Raw genomic sequence first — 15,921 nt, forward strand, 5'->3', positions numbered from 1 at the left:
GACAGCTGTGGACAAAGTCCTGACCTCCCTGAGCCCTGCACCATCAGACTCCCAACCACAGTCCCAAATCTGCACCACAGCTCAGCTATTCCAGTCCCAAATCAGCACCACAGCTCAGCTATTCCAGGGACAGCAGCACCTCAGGAAGTCAGCACTAAGTTAGAGGTGCCCCAGTCAGTCTCCCCTTGGAGGAAATTTGGCTTACCTTTGTTGAAGAAGTCACAGTCATACGCTAAGGAAGAAAGAAGAGAGATTTCCCATGAGCAGGGCACCCGGACCCAGGCTCCCCCCTCATCAAAGACTAGATCTGGCCCTATTTCCAAAACTCCAAGATTGAGGAATAAACTTGGATCCAACTGTCTTTTTATTTATTTGTCTTGTTTTGGTTTTTGAGACAGGGTTTCTCTGCATAGCCCTGGCTGTACTGGAACTTGCTCTGTAGACCAGGCTGGCCTTGAACTCAGAGATCCACCTGCCTTTACCTCCTGAGCACTGGAATTAAAGGCATGTGCTATCACCACCTGCAGATCTATAGGTCTTAAGAGGTAGAAATATAGTGGTCCTCCCTCACACATCACACAAGGCTCAAAGCCTGGCTTGGAGTAGCACTCAGCAATGCGATGAATGAATGAATGAAAAAATGAACAAACAAATGAATGAATGAATGAATGTTAGATAGAAGAGTATGTTTTGTGTGACCACAAAGGTCAAGAACAGAATATGAAGGTGTAGGATTGAAGACGTAGCCCAGTCAGTAGAGAGCTTGCCTAGCATGTACAAGGTCCTGGATCCAGTGGTTCTCTAGCATTGCATTATATGGTGTGGTGGTGTGCACCTCTAATCCCAGCACTCGGGAGGGAAGGGCAGAAGTATCAGATCATCCTTGGCTATACAGGGAGTTTGAAATAAGCCTGAACTAGAGATCCTGTCTCAAATACAATAAACAGAACCAAAGTGTGGACGATCTGATTGGATATTTTGCAGAAGAGCCCCAAAGAAGGACTATAACCATGAAACAGAAGTTTCTCAGCCTTGGACAGAATGGGATGAAGGGCCTCCGGGATCCCAGGCTCTCCACAACCTTCTGTGTAGTGTCTGGCTCCACTGAAGTTCTTTTGGGCAGTAAGGAGCCCCTAAAGCACGGGCCCATTGCACCCTCTAGTGGATGATCTGCATCTGTTCCCTGGTGTCTCTCTTACCGAGAGACACAAGGGATGAGCTGTGCAGACCTTGCCAGATCAATCAACCAAGAACAAAACTGTAACTATCTGGGTGCCCCTGGGATAAAGGCTGAGGAAGTGTCTGCCTCACACACAGGGAGGGTATGAAGAGTGTCATCAGCTCCTAGCACACCCTAGACCCACAATAAACACATTTGATTTTGCCCTCTTGCAAGGACATTAAGCATCAGGAGATGAAGTCAGGTGTGGTGGCACACACCTTTAATCCCAGCACTTGGGGGACAGAGACAGACAGGTCTCTGTGAATTCGAGGGAATTCTATATAACAGCCAGGACTACATAGAGATACTCTGTCACAAAAAAACAAAAACAGAGTGAGGAGCGGGCTTGTCATGAGCCTATGGGCATGCACTTGTTTTCCTCATTTGAGGACATGGAGTGTGAAATTATGAGGGGGTTTGGGGAGGTGACTCAGTTGGTAAAGCGCCTGCCTTACTAGCATGAGGATCAAGTTCAGCCCAGTGCTGGAGATGCAGAGGCAAATGGATCTCTGGGGCTTGTTAGCCACCCAGCCCAACAGCTACGCACGGATGTACAAAACACTTTTGTAGGGACTTTACCCCAGCCTTTATTCCAGGTGCACCCACCTGTCCAACCTCGGACTGGCAGGACTTGCCGTTGGTCTTAACACCATTCATTTTAATGTGTTAGCCAAAGGCTTTTCCTTTAAGCTACTTGTTTATTGGGGGGATGCAGGTGACGTGGCGTGCCCGCGGAGGTCAGAGAACACCTTGAGGGTGCCAAGTTGCGCCACGTGGGTCCTGGGGATGAACTTGGGTTGTCAGGCTTGGCAGCAAGCACCTTTACCTGTGGAGCCATCTCACTGGCCCAGGATTATTGATTATAAAATATCTTGTGTAATATTTCTCATTTGCCTTTAAAATCCCTCCTTGCCTCATCATCCCATAAACAGCCCAGTCGGGCCCATGCAGTCCCTCTGTGCATTCTGATACTCACTGAAAGCCTAATCAATCTCTGGAGAAACGGTTGCTGCTTTATTTAGGCCATTAGCTAATTCTATTTTAATATGACATATCCAAATCAAGACAAAAAAGTTCATAACAAACACAATATCAAAACATTAAAATAAGCAGTAACAGGGTCCCACAGAGCCACCGTGGACCCTGGACCTAGGGGGAACTGATAATACCGACCTTTGATACTTGTTCATCAGCAACATTTTTGCAGTGAGTTTTAGTTTTCAAAGATCCTACACTAAAATGTTATTATGCTGGATCCCTGAGTTTTCTGGGGTCCCTGTAAGTGTCACAACCTTGGAAAAGTGCTTCATTTGCTTTACCTTAGTCCTGATTATTACATGAGACGACACGCATGTAGCAAGTTATGATCGGTCCTCTATAAATATGTGCGTCCCGTTCTTCCTGAAGGGCAGTTACAGAAGCAAGGAGAGGGACCCAGCACCTATGCTGACGGATCTGTGGGTGGCGGAACAGGCAGGGGAAAAGGAAGAAGTCCAGAGAGGGGACGGTGTGCCTCCGTCTTCTCCCTGAGTTCCCCAGCCTGGAGCTCTAGGGGCTGGGGATATGCCAGCACCCCTGTGTCTGTTAACAGTGTTGCACAGCACCAAGCCAGCATTGTAAGCTTGTGTCACTTGTTCCCAGCATCTGTGAGGTGAGGACTTGGTTTTGCTCCTGTGCAGTGGAGAGGGGATGCATCCAGGCCCCAGTTGGTGGAACTGGGGTCTGAAACAGATTATCCTCCCTTGTTGAATCTGGGTACTCATCACTGTCCCCAACACGAGGTCAGGAAAACCTGACCGGGGAATATTGAATTCTAAAGGAAATGACCTTAGATTTTAAGAAATTAATTTAATCTTCTACGCATTTTATTTTACCTTTTACTTATTTTGTATGTTTTATGCTATACATTTATACTCACAATAGTATGTATGGATAGGATAATGTTCTTGTACACTGTAAAGATTTGCCATTCATATTAGTTTAATAAAACACTGATTGGCCAATAGCCAGGCAGGAAGTATAGTGGGGCAAGCAGACTATAAAAATTCTGGTAAGAGAAAAGGCAGACACAGAGGAAGCAAGATGAGAATGCCTCACTGAGAAAAGGTATCAAGCCACATGGCTAAACATAGATAAGGATTATGGGTTAGTTTAAGTTGTAAGAGCTAGTTAGTAATAATCCTGAGCTAATAGGCCAAACAACTGATAATTAATATAAGCCTCTGTGTGTTTCTTTGGGACTAAACAGATGCAGGACCAGGCAGGGCAGAAACTTCTGTCAACAAATGGCACCCAAACATTTGACAAGAAGGCTTTTAAAAAAGGGTGGGCATTTTAGACAGACAAGAACAGAGTCAAGTGCAGCTTCTTGGTAACCATCTTTTTTCTCCAATAGGCTCTGTTTACTGGTGGTGAGAAGAGTCACGGCTCCTTTAAGAGAGGCTTCCTGACTCAGCTTTAGCCACAATAATCTCACAGCTCTTTTAAGAGGCTCTGCTACCAAACACTTAAATGGTGTTCATGAGCAGCCAGTGGTATGCTTCTTGGTGGTGGCATGGACCTAGAAACTCCACAGTTGTGACAATAAGTATGGCTCCCACCAGCACTTCTGTCATTATGCTAGACTCTCAAAAAGCTAAGGAATGGGGTGGAGCCAACCACCAAAGTTGCAGCTTTAATTCTAGACATACTGTTTAGCAGATTAAAGACTCATATGGTCAGGGAACCCTGATTGCTCTTCGAGCAGATGAGGGGGGGGACTTGATCGGGGGAGGGGGAGGGAAATGGGAAGCGGTTGTGGGGACAAGGCAGAAATCCTTAATAAATAAGTAAATTTAAAAAAAAAAGACTCATATGGTGAGAAGATGATACATTCAAACGGGGGGCGGGGAACCTCTAAATGGTTTACAGTGTGTTTAAAAGACACCTAGGCTTGGGAGAGAAAAGAAAAATTGTAGAGAAAGTCCTTCAAAAAAAAAAGAAATAGAGTAGCTGGGCATGGTGACACACATCTTTAATTGCAGCACTTGGGAGGCAGAGGCAAGCGGATCTCTGTGAGTTTAAGGACAACCTGGTCTACAGAGTGAGATACAGGACAGTCAAAGATACACAGAAAAACCCTGTCTCAAAAAACCAAAAGTTAAAAATAAAAATAAAAGAAATAGAGTAAAAAAAAAAGCAACATAAAGATGGAAAATACACAGAAAGTCTGGATAATGTATATTCTTGTATTATCTTTGAATTGTTTGACTGCAGAGGAAGGAACACGAGCTGCTAAAAGACATTTGATTATAAGTGCCTATATATTTTGAAAAATGCCTTGAGTTCAAAATTGAAGTCAAAAGATACATTACTTTAGAGAAGAGGTTTTGCTTTTGTTTTCACAGGTAATGAGAGGCTGTGGATTCATTCTGGGTTAAGAAAAATAAGGTTTGATCAAGGAAGACCCCCCTGAGAAATCTCCAATGGAAGTGGATGTCTCAGATGATCCAACATCTCAGGGCACCTCTGTTGCAGTTTCCTCTGGGTTCTGCATCCAGAGCAGCCTCAAGACTGCTGGCTGAGATGATCAAGCCTCACAGAATACTCCAGTCAGTATTTGATCATAATCCTAAATTTTCTTTGGCAAGAAAAGATTACCAGCACTACCAAACAGCAAGAAGTAGCTTAAAAAACTACGCCACATTCCCCAAAGAATGGATTATTGATGCTTATCTTTGTTTAGTGTGTTTATTCCAAATAGTTATGGACAATAGTCAGGGAAAAAAGCTAAACAAAGGAGATTAGATTCAGAGATTTTACTTTGAAATGAAAAAGGGGGAGATGCTGTAAGATAATGTCCTAGTATACTACAAATATTTGTCACTCATATTGGTTTAATAGAACACTGATTGGCCAGTAACCAGGCAAGAAGTATGGTCAGAGCAACCAGAGTAGGAGACTTTTGGGAAGAAGAAAAGCAGACATACAGCCACCAGCCAGATAATGGGGAAGCAAGATGAGAATGTCTCACTGAGAAAAGGTACCAAGCCATATGGCTAAACAGATATAAGAATTATGGGTTAATTTAAGTTATAAGAGCTAGTTAGTAATAAGCCTGAGCGCATAGACCAAACTATTTATAATTAATATACGCCTCTGTGTGTTTCTTTGGGACTAAACAGCTGCAGGACCGGGTGGGACAGAAACTTCTATTTACAGTATGTATATAAGTGTGTGTGCGTGTGGGGGGTGCACATGTGCATGTGTGGGCTCGGAATAGTTCTGTCTCAGAGGTCTCAATCAGCAGCATCCATAGGCCCACACTGTTTTGAGTAAACAGGACCTCTCTCCACAGCTCAGCTGGTCAAAGGTTTTTATGTTCATTATCTTGTTTGAGCTTACAGAAAGCCAGTAAGGGCCTGTCTATTCCCATTTTTCAGGGGATAAAAGCTGAGGCTCAGAGGAGTTGGGCAGTTTGTTTGGAGTCACACAGCATGCAAAAGCCAGCCTGGCCTTGGATCCCAGGGCTTGGGACTCTTTTAGCAATGAGGTTAAGGACCAAATCTTCAAAGATGAGCTCCAGCTACCCTATTCTCCCGAGAGACCTTGAGCATGGCTCGCACATCTCTCTCCTCTCTTTGCCACAAGCTCACCAACTGCAACACAGGGATATAGAGTCATGGGGTGTAGTCTGGAACACTCACGGCAGAGGCGGGGGGTCCGCCAATCAATGACCACCCCGTGCTGGCAGCACTGATGGGCGTAGGCAGACACGCTGGCACAGAAGCACTCACAGTCACCACCCCGGCTGCAGCCACATGTGTCTGTCAGGCAGTTTGAGTAAAACCAAGTGACGTCAACCTAGGGAAGGTCAGAGGATTCTGAATGTCAGCACAGCATGAAGATGCTCACAGGTAGGATGAGCTGTCTGCATGGGATGAGGGCTCTGCGGCAGGGCAGGCAGCTCAGAAAGCACAGGCAGTCTGAGAAGCTTGTCCTGAGCCCAGAAAGTTGGACTCAGGGTACTGGGGAACTGCTAAAGCCCAGACAGGATGTGCGACCTGCCCAGCCAGGCTGGAGACACAGAGGCTAGGCCGCAATGGTCTCCGAAGACCTAGAGGAGCCCTGTAGAGCAGAGCCCCGACCTGTCATCTCCATGGAGAGCAGGGGAAAGTCAGGGGTGCAGCAGCTCAGTGTGCACTCTGCAACAGAATGTCCTCTTGAGCAGGGAGAGCCAGGCCCCGCTGGGCTTGCAGAGAGCACAGAGGCTTGGCTGGCTATCTCTAGGTGTCAGGGACCTGGGGAAGGACCATCTGAGCAGAGCAGAGGCAGGAGAATGGTGGAAGAGAGATGGGTCTCCCTCTTTAAAGGAGTCTTTGAGAAGGAGGGGTCCTTGGAAGGTAGGAGGGACGTAGAAGGGGCCAAAGAGCACCCACTTAACACAGGGAGGCACTTACCACGGGGTGGCACGTCTCAAACACCTCACTGAGAAGAATGCCACACTCCTTCCTGGCAAACGGTTCTCGGAGAGGATTCAAGGCACACGTGTCCCTGGGGTCAGGAGTATCTGGGCACTGAAAGATAAAGGGAGAGCTACACCTATGGCACCAAGCAGAGAGATGTCCTATCCCTCCAGTTCCTGTGCACACAGGGAGTGCACTCTCTGAGTGCCCTGAGACTGCCCTGTAGGCATCCACATCCTTGTTCAATCACCTCCCCTGGAGAGTAGGAGCAGGCTCCAACCTGCTTCCAACAAGCAGAATACCAAAGGTTCTGGGGACACACCAGGTTGAGAGTCATCAGATGAGGTCCCAGAGCCCACTTCACTGGAGTCTGTCCTTCACTGGCTGTGAGGAAGCAGACAGCTATGATGGGAACTCAACATGACAGGAAGTGAGGGGTCTCTAAGAGCTGAGGGTGTTCTCTGACCAATAGCTACTGAGAGCTAAAGTTGTCAGGCCTACAGGTCCAGGAGTGGACATGACCCACAGCCACCCACATGCCCTGGACATCACCTTGTCTGCAGCCTGTGGGACACAGAGAAGAACACCTAGCCTCATGTTCTGATTCCCAACCACCAGGAACTGAGGTAAGACGTGCTTTGTGTAGTGGTGTGGACTGAACACTACCATTGCACAGCAAAGGGTGGTTAACACAGATTTCCCCAGAGCTGGCCCTACTTCTCCAGGCTTTATGCACTGCCTCCCCAGCATGCCTAGTTATAAGCAATACAGAAATATTGACTGGTGGGGAGGTGGTCCACAAATACAAAACCAGTCACCCATTTCACCCATCCAGCTTTTCTAAAATGTGGGTGCCATGCCCGTCTGCTCTGCCTGCCCTCTCCGTCTATCCTTCTGCAAAGAACAAAGTCCACTCAGGGCAAACAAGTGACATATGAAACAGTCATGTCACCATTGCTGCACCCAAGGAAGACATAACCAATCAACCACAGTCCTTAGGTATTTCTCAGTGACACTTTGCAGGCAGCCTTTTGGGACTGCTATGGGCCCTCCCCTGGCACAGCCCCCTCTCTCCAACAGAAGATTCAGTTCATCCAGAAAAGCCAAGACAAGAAGCCGAGTCTGCTGCTCTCAGTCCACTGCTGTCCCCGACAGCTCACAGCTTGGCAGCAACCCTCAAGGATGTCCCTATGCTTCTGCTCACGGTCTCCCTCCAAACACAGCCTGTCTGCCAAATTCCACCCTCTGTCTCACCTTCTCCACGAAGCATTTGCTGAGGGTTGTCTCAGTCTACGGGAGTCTCTTCTCTGTGCCCTAACTAGTGCCAGAGGTGGTGGTGGTGGGGAGGGTAGACAAGCCTGGCACGGTTCAACAGCCCACTTTCCTCACTAGGTGACCACCTTGTCTAGGATAGCAACTCCAATTCTCCAAACATTACTAAGTCATGTTTGACCAAGGTCAGGGTGGGCTGCCTGCCTTGTGGGGCAGGGACAGAATCTTAGGCAGTCAGAGGCAAAGGGCTTTCCCAGGAGGAGCCTCACACCAATGTTTTCTCCCCTGGCTTGGATCCAGCATGCACATGGCCCATCTAAGAGAGTCAGGGGTACCGGGCAACTGGAAGGCCTTACCTCCACCGCAGCCCAACTGCTGCCAAACTCCTGGGGGTTCGTTAACTCTAGGTTCTCTGGGGTCCTCATCTCATTGACGGTTTTCAGGTCAAAGTTCCCACAAAGGCCCACCAACTGACCCTGAGAGGAGGGAGGGCACCATGTTAGTTGCCAGGATAACAAGGCTGAACTGCAGAACCAAGACTGTTGATCCAGAAGCAACTGTGGAGAGGATGGCTTAAAGAGAGACGGGACAAGGTCAGAGAAAGATGACAGATGAGGACATCAGTGGACAGGACAGTGCTGTGATCCTCTCAGCCCTCAGAGAGGGATGTCTCCCCAGCCCTGGACAATGGCAGAGGTGTGATGCTCAGGTCTCATGACTACCTGCCACTGAGGACCAGCCTGGACATGAACGGTGGTTCTCTGATCCCAGAGGAGGGTCACGTGCTCCCGTGGGAAATGCACCAGTGTGAAGAAGCCTGCTCTCCAGATGTGGACAGCCTGCTTCTCATCCAGGAAGCTCTCGGGACTCTAGAGAGACAGAACAAGTCAGTCCTGAACCTGAGTGTCCCTCAACACCAACTCAACCAGATGGAGTCACGAATCATTGCCAACCCCAGCACCTCACCGACACGCCTCCCTCCTTTCACGGCGATCCTGCCCTCTGCTTCCCTTTATAAAGAATCCAGCCAGAGCTTCTGCCTCAGTGGCACAATGGATCCCAACCCTCTCCTGACTCCTCACCACCAATCTGTGCACCGTCTGTACCACCTTCCCCACGACAGGTCCTTACAGGATCCCCAGAGTCATCGTCAAAGATGACGAGTGAGCTGCCCACACTGATGGAAATGGACTTCCTGCAGATGACGCCAGAGCTGTAGCAGTTCACATCTTCCACCACCACAGAGAAGCCGAGCTCTGAGGTACTCTGAGGGGAGGAAAAGCCGGGGGAGGGACACATCTGGTGAAGAGCACAGAGGAGAAGGGGTGTGGACTCTGAGGGGCTTTCCCTACATTTCTTTAGTGGGTGTTGGAGTGAAGGTAGCAAGTGCTTGTGTGTGAGGTGGTGGCAACACAGGCAGCTATGCACAGACAATCTGGGGACTGGGTGACAACCCTGGGTGTCATTGTTGGATTCTGTCCACCTTTACAGTAAAACAAGAACTCTCACTGGCCTGGAATTCACCAAGGAGGCTAGGCTGGGCCAGGGACCCCGGGAGTATGCCTGTCTCTGCCTCCTCAGCACTTGAACTACAAGTGCAGCCCAGATCTTCTGTGCGGCCTTTACTTGGAAAACGAGAACTCTACTGGCTGATGATTCTCCCCATCCCGAATCTACTTCTCGTCCCCAGTTTGGCTTTGGGCAGCTTCCTTCAGTTCTCCGGCGCTCAGAATCATTTACAGCGTCCTAGAGCCGTGATTAGCAGATGTGACCATGCCCAAAGGGTCTGATGGATGAATGAGTGAGTGAATGGATGTGACCGGGATGGAGAGGGACGCCGGCTTACAGACAGCGTGAGCATTACGTGCAGAAAGCTTGCCCATATTGAACAGCGCTTTAAACACACGTCACTTTGTAGGCAGCAATTCCACTCCTAGGACCTAAGAGATACAGTCACACACGTGCTTGCTGTGGCATTGAAGCACTGCAACCAGTTAAAGCTCACCTATCCCTGTGTGGCACAATACTCTCTGTGTAGAATGTTCCAGCCAGCTAGCATACACTGACAGTGTGTGATAATACCCGACACATGCTATAAAATGAAAAAAAAAACAAACCTGCGGAGTCTTATTTATTCTCATTCACGTAAACAAAACAGAGTGTGCGTGTGTGTGCGCGCGCGCGCGTGTGTGTGTGTGTGTGTGTGTGCTCGTGTGCGTGTGTTTGCGGTGCAACTCTATTGGTTTTGAGATATGGTCACTCCCTACGGCTCCCGTCTGTATTCCCTCTGCTCAAGAGGTCGAGGTGGAGACACTCAAACCTGAGGGTCTGAATTCATCTTGGACAACATGGCAAGACCTTCATCTCAAAACAAATAGACCACAAATAAGAGCCTGAAACGAAATGACACAAGTGCCGGAGTTCCTGAAATGACACGAAAGACTCCAGCGCAGTGCTTGTCCAGAGACAGGACCCCGTGAAAGGTCCCGTGTCCCCCAGCACATGCAAGCCCTGACCACAGCAATCAATACTAAGTACACAGTGCTTGTCTGGCCTGTCATTGTGGTCATTGCCGATACTCAGACGATGAGGTGATGGGCTAAGAAAATCAATGTTCCCAGGATACTGGCCCTGCCCCACATCCCGCTGGTACCCGTCTTCCTCTAGGGAACGCTTGCCTTCACTGAGCCGCCCATATCCCCGTTACTCTTCCTCTGTATGGACGCATGACTCCTGCCGGCTACCACTTCTCTAGTCCTATTTGCTGGTTCTGGGCCGCCTAGCTGTGATACCTCGAGCAAGTTCCCTAGCTTCCCCAGGCCCATGGTGTCACACCTGTCACCATGGTGACAACTAACACAATCCGTCCACTGCTGTAAAAATTAAGCGAGAGAATCCATAAAGATGATCTGTAGACCACCAGGCACCATTGCTACTGAAACTTGAAAGGCATGAGCTCTTTCTACCACAGGAACAAAAACAAACAAACAAAAAAAAACCCACTGGGACTAGTGGGCAAGGCTGCGATACAGAGTGGAGTGGTTTCCTGCACCCTGACCTGTGTGTGGAAGTAGTTTCTGGAAGCTGCACTTCAGGGTTTCGCTCGCCCCACCCACCCAATTATGCAGCATCCTGGTGTTCAGATCATGCACACATCTGACAGGTCTTGCTCCCTGGCTATTCTGGGTGCCTGTGGAGGCAGCTGGGTAAGCGCGCCCAGGAACTCACCTTGATCAGGTGTACTTTGCATGCTCCTACGAAGTCAAACGGAAGACCGTCAAATGTACGGTAGTGTCGGTCCCCATACACCGTGCAGGTGGAGGCACAGGGGTGCAGGGTGCACTGGAACGAACCCCGCTGGCACACACTGAAACAAACACAGAGACGGCTCATAGAGCACACTTTATCCCATGCTGGAATGCCCCTGAAGCGCTCCTGAAGAAGGAACTCAGCAAACATAGCAGCCCCCATTTATCAGGGTGATGATGGACACGTCTCAGGCATTCTCCCAAGAGTCTGAGAAACATGGGTGAACAGAGAAGAAGGGAAACTGGCTTAGTGAAACTTTTTTCCCAGAGAGGAAGGATGGACCCTGTCTGTTTTAGCAGGTGGGCAGTGCAGGAGGTGGGGCAGGGAGGGAGGGAAACAGGGTGTGTTTAGAAATGTGTCACATTTTAATCAAGGTTATCAGAGACGTGGGAGCAGAGACTTCGGGGAGCCCAGAACATTTGGAAGAAGAGCATTGTGGGAAGAGGGTGCGGTCTATGATGATCTTGAAGAACATTCAGGTGGTAACAGTGGAGGCGGACAGCCCAAGGATAAGAGGGTAGAGATGTTCACAGGGCAGTGGAGAGTTGAGTGGTGCAGGTCCAAGAACGCCAGTGAGGGTGTGACTTTTTCCTAGGAATGACAGGAAGACCGAGATGGGGATGGTTCCACCGGGGAGACGATGGCAGTGGGTTAGAGACAAGAGGGACAGGTGCTCAGTGCAGAGCCACAGTGGTCGGGAGATGAGGAGGCGATCAGATTTGAAGTGTATTTTAAATGCAGAATCAAAAGATCTGAAGACTTCACTCCCTGACAAGTTCAAGCCAGTGAGATTCAATATCAGCTCTGGGCCCTGACAGTCTACTCTGTCAGACAGCCCGGGTCCTGGTGGTCACACACACACACACACACACACACACACACACACACACCCTGGTGCATATGAAAACAATCTGGCTTCTCAGCCTTGACTGTAGCCATGCTACTGACACCAGAGGGCATGGAATACTCTTCCTTGGGGCTGAAAATGCAGCATTTCCACCACACATAAGACAGAAGCTAGGAGCCGGCTGCCGCTGGCTGGATGACTCTCTGGGAGTCTCTGCTAGGCTCCTGCCCAGTCTGTCTCCACTAAAACCAATCCAATCCCAGTGCACACTTCTGTAAATGTGTGCTAACATTACCTGAATGAACAGTGTGAAAATACACCCACATACACATTCATTCTGAATATGAGCATTTCTGCATTCATAGACAAACACAAATCACATGTTCACAAACTTATCCATTCAAGTAAATGCAAATATATATATATTTAATGCAAGTCACTTACTTGGTACATAAATGTGCTAAACAGATGCATATGCATGTAAATATATATAAACGCAATATACATTTGTAAATTCCTAACTTCTATATTAACGAATTTATTTAGATCTATGGCACTTGCCTTTTTATGTATGTCCATATATGTTCACTCACACGCCTTTGTTCATACCCATTCATACATATGTTCATCTAAATATGCAAACATGTTCTCATGTTTGCAAACATACAAGTATGTATATTCACAGACCTGTCTGATCATTCATCAAATAGTCACAAATATTCTCAGTATTATTTTACATACATATACTTGTGTGTACAATAGTCACCATGAATATGAACAAGATGAAGGGAAAATCATATCTTTTCCAGCAAAAGAAAAAAAAATGAAGCCAGTTCTGGAGACTTACCAAGTGTGGCAGGCAGATAATACCTGGTCCCCAGGGAAATACTCCTTCCCCTTCCAGGTACACGGACACTCCTCTGGGGGGAAGCATGCATCCCCGTGTCTGAGCAGGCTGGAGGGACACAGCAAGCAAGTGATCAGAAGAGCACTCCTAGATCTGCAATGATCTAGGAAGGCCCAGCCCACTGTGGGCAGTGCCATCCCTAGGCAGGTAGGCCTGGGCATATAAGAATGCTAGCTCTGCATGAGCCAGAGAGCAAGCCAGTAAGCCGCACTCCTCCATAACTTCTGCTCCAGTCCCCGCTGAGTTCTTGTCCTGACTTCTCTCAGTGATGAACTATGACCTGGGTCTCTCAGTGATGACTGTGACCTGGGTCTCTCAGTGATGACTGTGACCTGTGTCTCTCAGTGATGACTGTGACCTGGGTCTCTCAGTGAGGACTGTGACCTGGGTCTCTCAGTGATGACTGTGACCTGGGTCTCTCAGTGATGACTGTGACCTGTGTCTCTCAGTGATGACAATGACCTGGGTCTCTCACTGATGGACTATGACCTGGGTCTCAGTGATGACTGTGACCTGGGTCTCTCAGTGATGACAGTGACCTGGGTCTCTCAGTGATGACTGTGACCTGGGTCTCTCACTGATGGACTGTGACCTGGGTCTCAGTGATGACTGTGACCTGGGTCTCTCAGTGATGACAGTGACCTAGGTCTCAGTGATGACTGTGACCTGGGTCTCTCAGTGATGACAGTGACCTGGGTCTCTCAGTGATGACTGTGACCTGGGTCTCTCAGTGACTATGACCTGGGTCTCTCACTGATGGACTATGACCTGTGTCTCTCAGTGACTGTGACCTGGGTCTCTCAGTGACTGTGACCTGTGTCTCTCAGTGACTGTGACCTGTGTCTCTCAGTGACTGTGACCCGGGTCTCTCAGTGACTGTGACCCGGGTCTCAGTGATGACTGTGACCCGGGTCTCTCAGTGATGACTGTGACCTGGGTCTCTCACTGATGGACTGTGACCTGGGTCTCAGTGATGACTGTGACCTGGGTCTCTCAGTGATGACTGTGACCTGGGTCTCTCAGTGATGACTGTGACCTGGGTCTCTTAGTGATGACTGTGACCTGGGTCTCTCAGTGATGACTATGACCTGGAAGTACAGTCAAATAAAGGCTTTCCTCTCCCAAGTTGCTTTTGATCAGAGTGTTTTTTCACAGCAACAGGAAGCAAACTAGGACAGATACTGACATCGCCACCCACTATGCTGTCCCCAGGGTCCTTTGAGGCAATGCCCAACTGTAGATTCTTAGATGGACTTGGACAGACAAGGAGACTGGGGAGCGTAGTGAGTTCTGGAGATGGCTGGTTATGGTGGAAACAGAGCATCTTTGGGAGCCCTTGCCCATCAAGAGAACTTTTCAGGAAGGTAGAGCTGTCTCCCTTGTCATAATTTCCCTTTGGTGAGCACTGTGGGAATATAGATGACTTCCCCACATAGTCTTCTATATACCCTCAAATAATCCTGAACCAGGATCCAGTCCAGGCCTCTTTCCCAGCATCTCTGTGTGGTCACACTCTGGACATGGAAGAATCTGCTCCTGAGTGCAGAGACCTAGCCATTCCTGACCTCAGACAGAGCCAGGCTTGGGCACAAAGGACGGTATTCCGAGAGACCTTCTGACACACTTCCAGGTGAGGTCTAGATGGCTGTAGGTGAAGCAAGGGTCCTGTGCAGGCAAGTGAATCCTAGGGAAGGAGCAGGCCACACTCCACACTGTGAGCCCTGCCACTCTGGACGAGGAGCAGAGCTTCCAATGAAGGAGACTTGGTCTGAGTCCGACTCCTTCAGCAGCCTATTCACCGCCCTGGCCTGGTCTGTTTTCTTCTGAGGAGTAAGGGTACGAGCCTCCCTGCTTTGAGACTGAAGCTTTACAGTCTTACACACTGTAAAGCTCCAATGGGATGGCTCGCCCACCCAGAAGCTCTGACCTTCATTTCATTCCCTTTGGTTGTCAGACCAGAGCCTGGTCCCCCAGGGGATCACTAATCTCAGTGCTAGGCTCCCCAACTGGTCACTAATCTCAACATAGACTGAAGCAACAAGCCTGTGCTGCCAAGTCATGGGATGGAGTGGTTCACAGGGCTCAATTTGACCCACACCAGAGAATGACATTGGCTATTCCAGGGGCACCTTTCTTTACCCAAAGGCTCTGATCGGGGATGGAGGCTGAGAGCTGACATGGGTTTACTTGTACATCCTCCATCCTGGGCTCCTCAGACACCACAGCCACACTTCCTCCTCCATCCGGGACTCCTCAGACACCACAGCCATACTTCCTCCTCCATCCTGGGCTCCTCAGACACCACAGCCACACTGCCTCCTCCATCCTGGGCTCCTCAGACACCACAGCCACACTGCCTCCATCCTGGGCTCCTCAGACACCACAGCCACACTTCCTCCTCCATCCTGGGCTCCTCACAGACACCACAGCCACACTGCCTCTCCTTCCCAGGCTATGTGAGGTCTTCCTTGATCTGTCACTGTACAGAGTTTGCAGTGATTTAGATCCATACCCCTGGGGACAGGCACAGCCCGACAGGCAGGGCCCATGTGCTGCCATGCTCAGGTTCAACAGCTGCTGTTCACAGGTCCTCTCCCTACTGAGCTCAGGGTCTGGGTGCAGGTTGCTGCAGTTCACGAAGACCTGGCCTGCTGGACAGACAGCCGCTAGAAGGAAAGCGGTAGACGCTGCAGACCCTTGGCTTGGGCTGGGGGTGGTGCCGTGTGGGTGACTATAGGAGTTGGCAGCTTCTGGGCACAATGTGGGTTCCCACATCACAGGGACCAGGTATTTAGGTGCTGCTCCAGTGCGCAACAGCCACCCTCTGCAGAACCCATTATTAAACAGGACCTCTGTCCTGGTGGCTGCCACGCGCTCCCTGCACACTCGTCCATTACAAGTGCTGTGCAGGTGTCCCCAC

General features: G+C 49.3%; 1 protein-coding gene across 1 annotated transcript in view; it reads right to left on the reverse strand.

Annotated features, from left to right (window-relative positions):
• The window catches only part of Otog (otogelin), a 70,451-nt gene that overhangs the window by 30,104 nt on the left and 24,426 nt on the right, over positions 1-15,921 (reverse strand). The window contains exons 23-31 of the mRNA XM_041634325.1: positions 15,514-15,667; positions 12,942-13,049; positions 11,167-11,305; positions 9,070-9,204; positions 8,661-8,807; positions 8,295-8,414; positions 6,661-6,777; positions 5,908-6,064; positions 206-232 (exon numbers count right to left, since the gene is read on the reverse strand). Of these exons, the coding sequence (XP_041490259.1) occupies positions 206-232; positions 5,908-6,064; positions 6,661-6,777; positions 8,295-8,414; positions 8,661-8,807; positions 9,070-9,204; positions 11,167-11,305; positions 12,942-13,049; positions 15,514-15,667 (1,104 nt within the window). The remainder of the gene's footprint in view (positions 1-205; positions 233-5,907; positions 6,065-6,660; positions 6,778-8,294; positions 8,415-8,660; positions 8,808-9,069; positions 9,205-11,166; positions 11,306-12,941; positions 13,050-15,513; positions 15,668-15,921) is intronic.

This window comes from Microtus oregoni, unplaced genomic scaffold, assembly GCF_018167655.1.
Source record: "Microtus oregoni isolate MIOR12 unplaced genomic scaffold, Mior012 000000F_ref0000247, whole genome shotgun sequence".
In the NCBI taxonomy this organism is placed as follows: Eukaryota; Metazoa; Chordata; class Mammalia; order Rodentia; family Cricetidae; genus Microtus; species Microtus oregoni.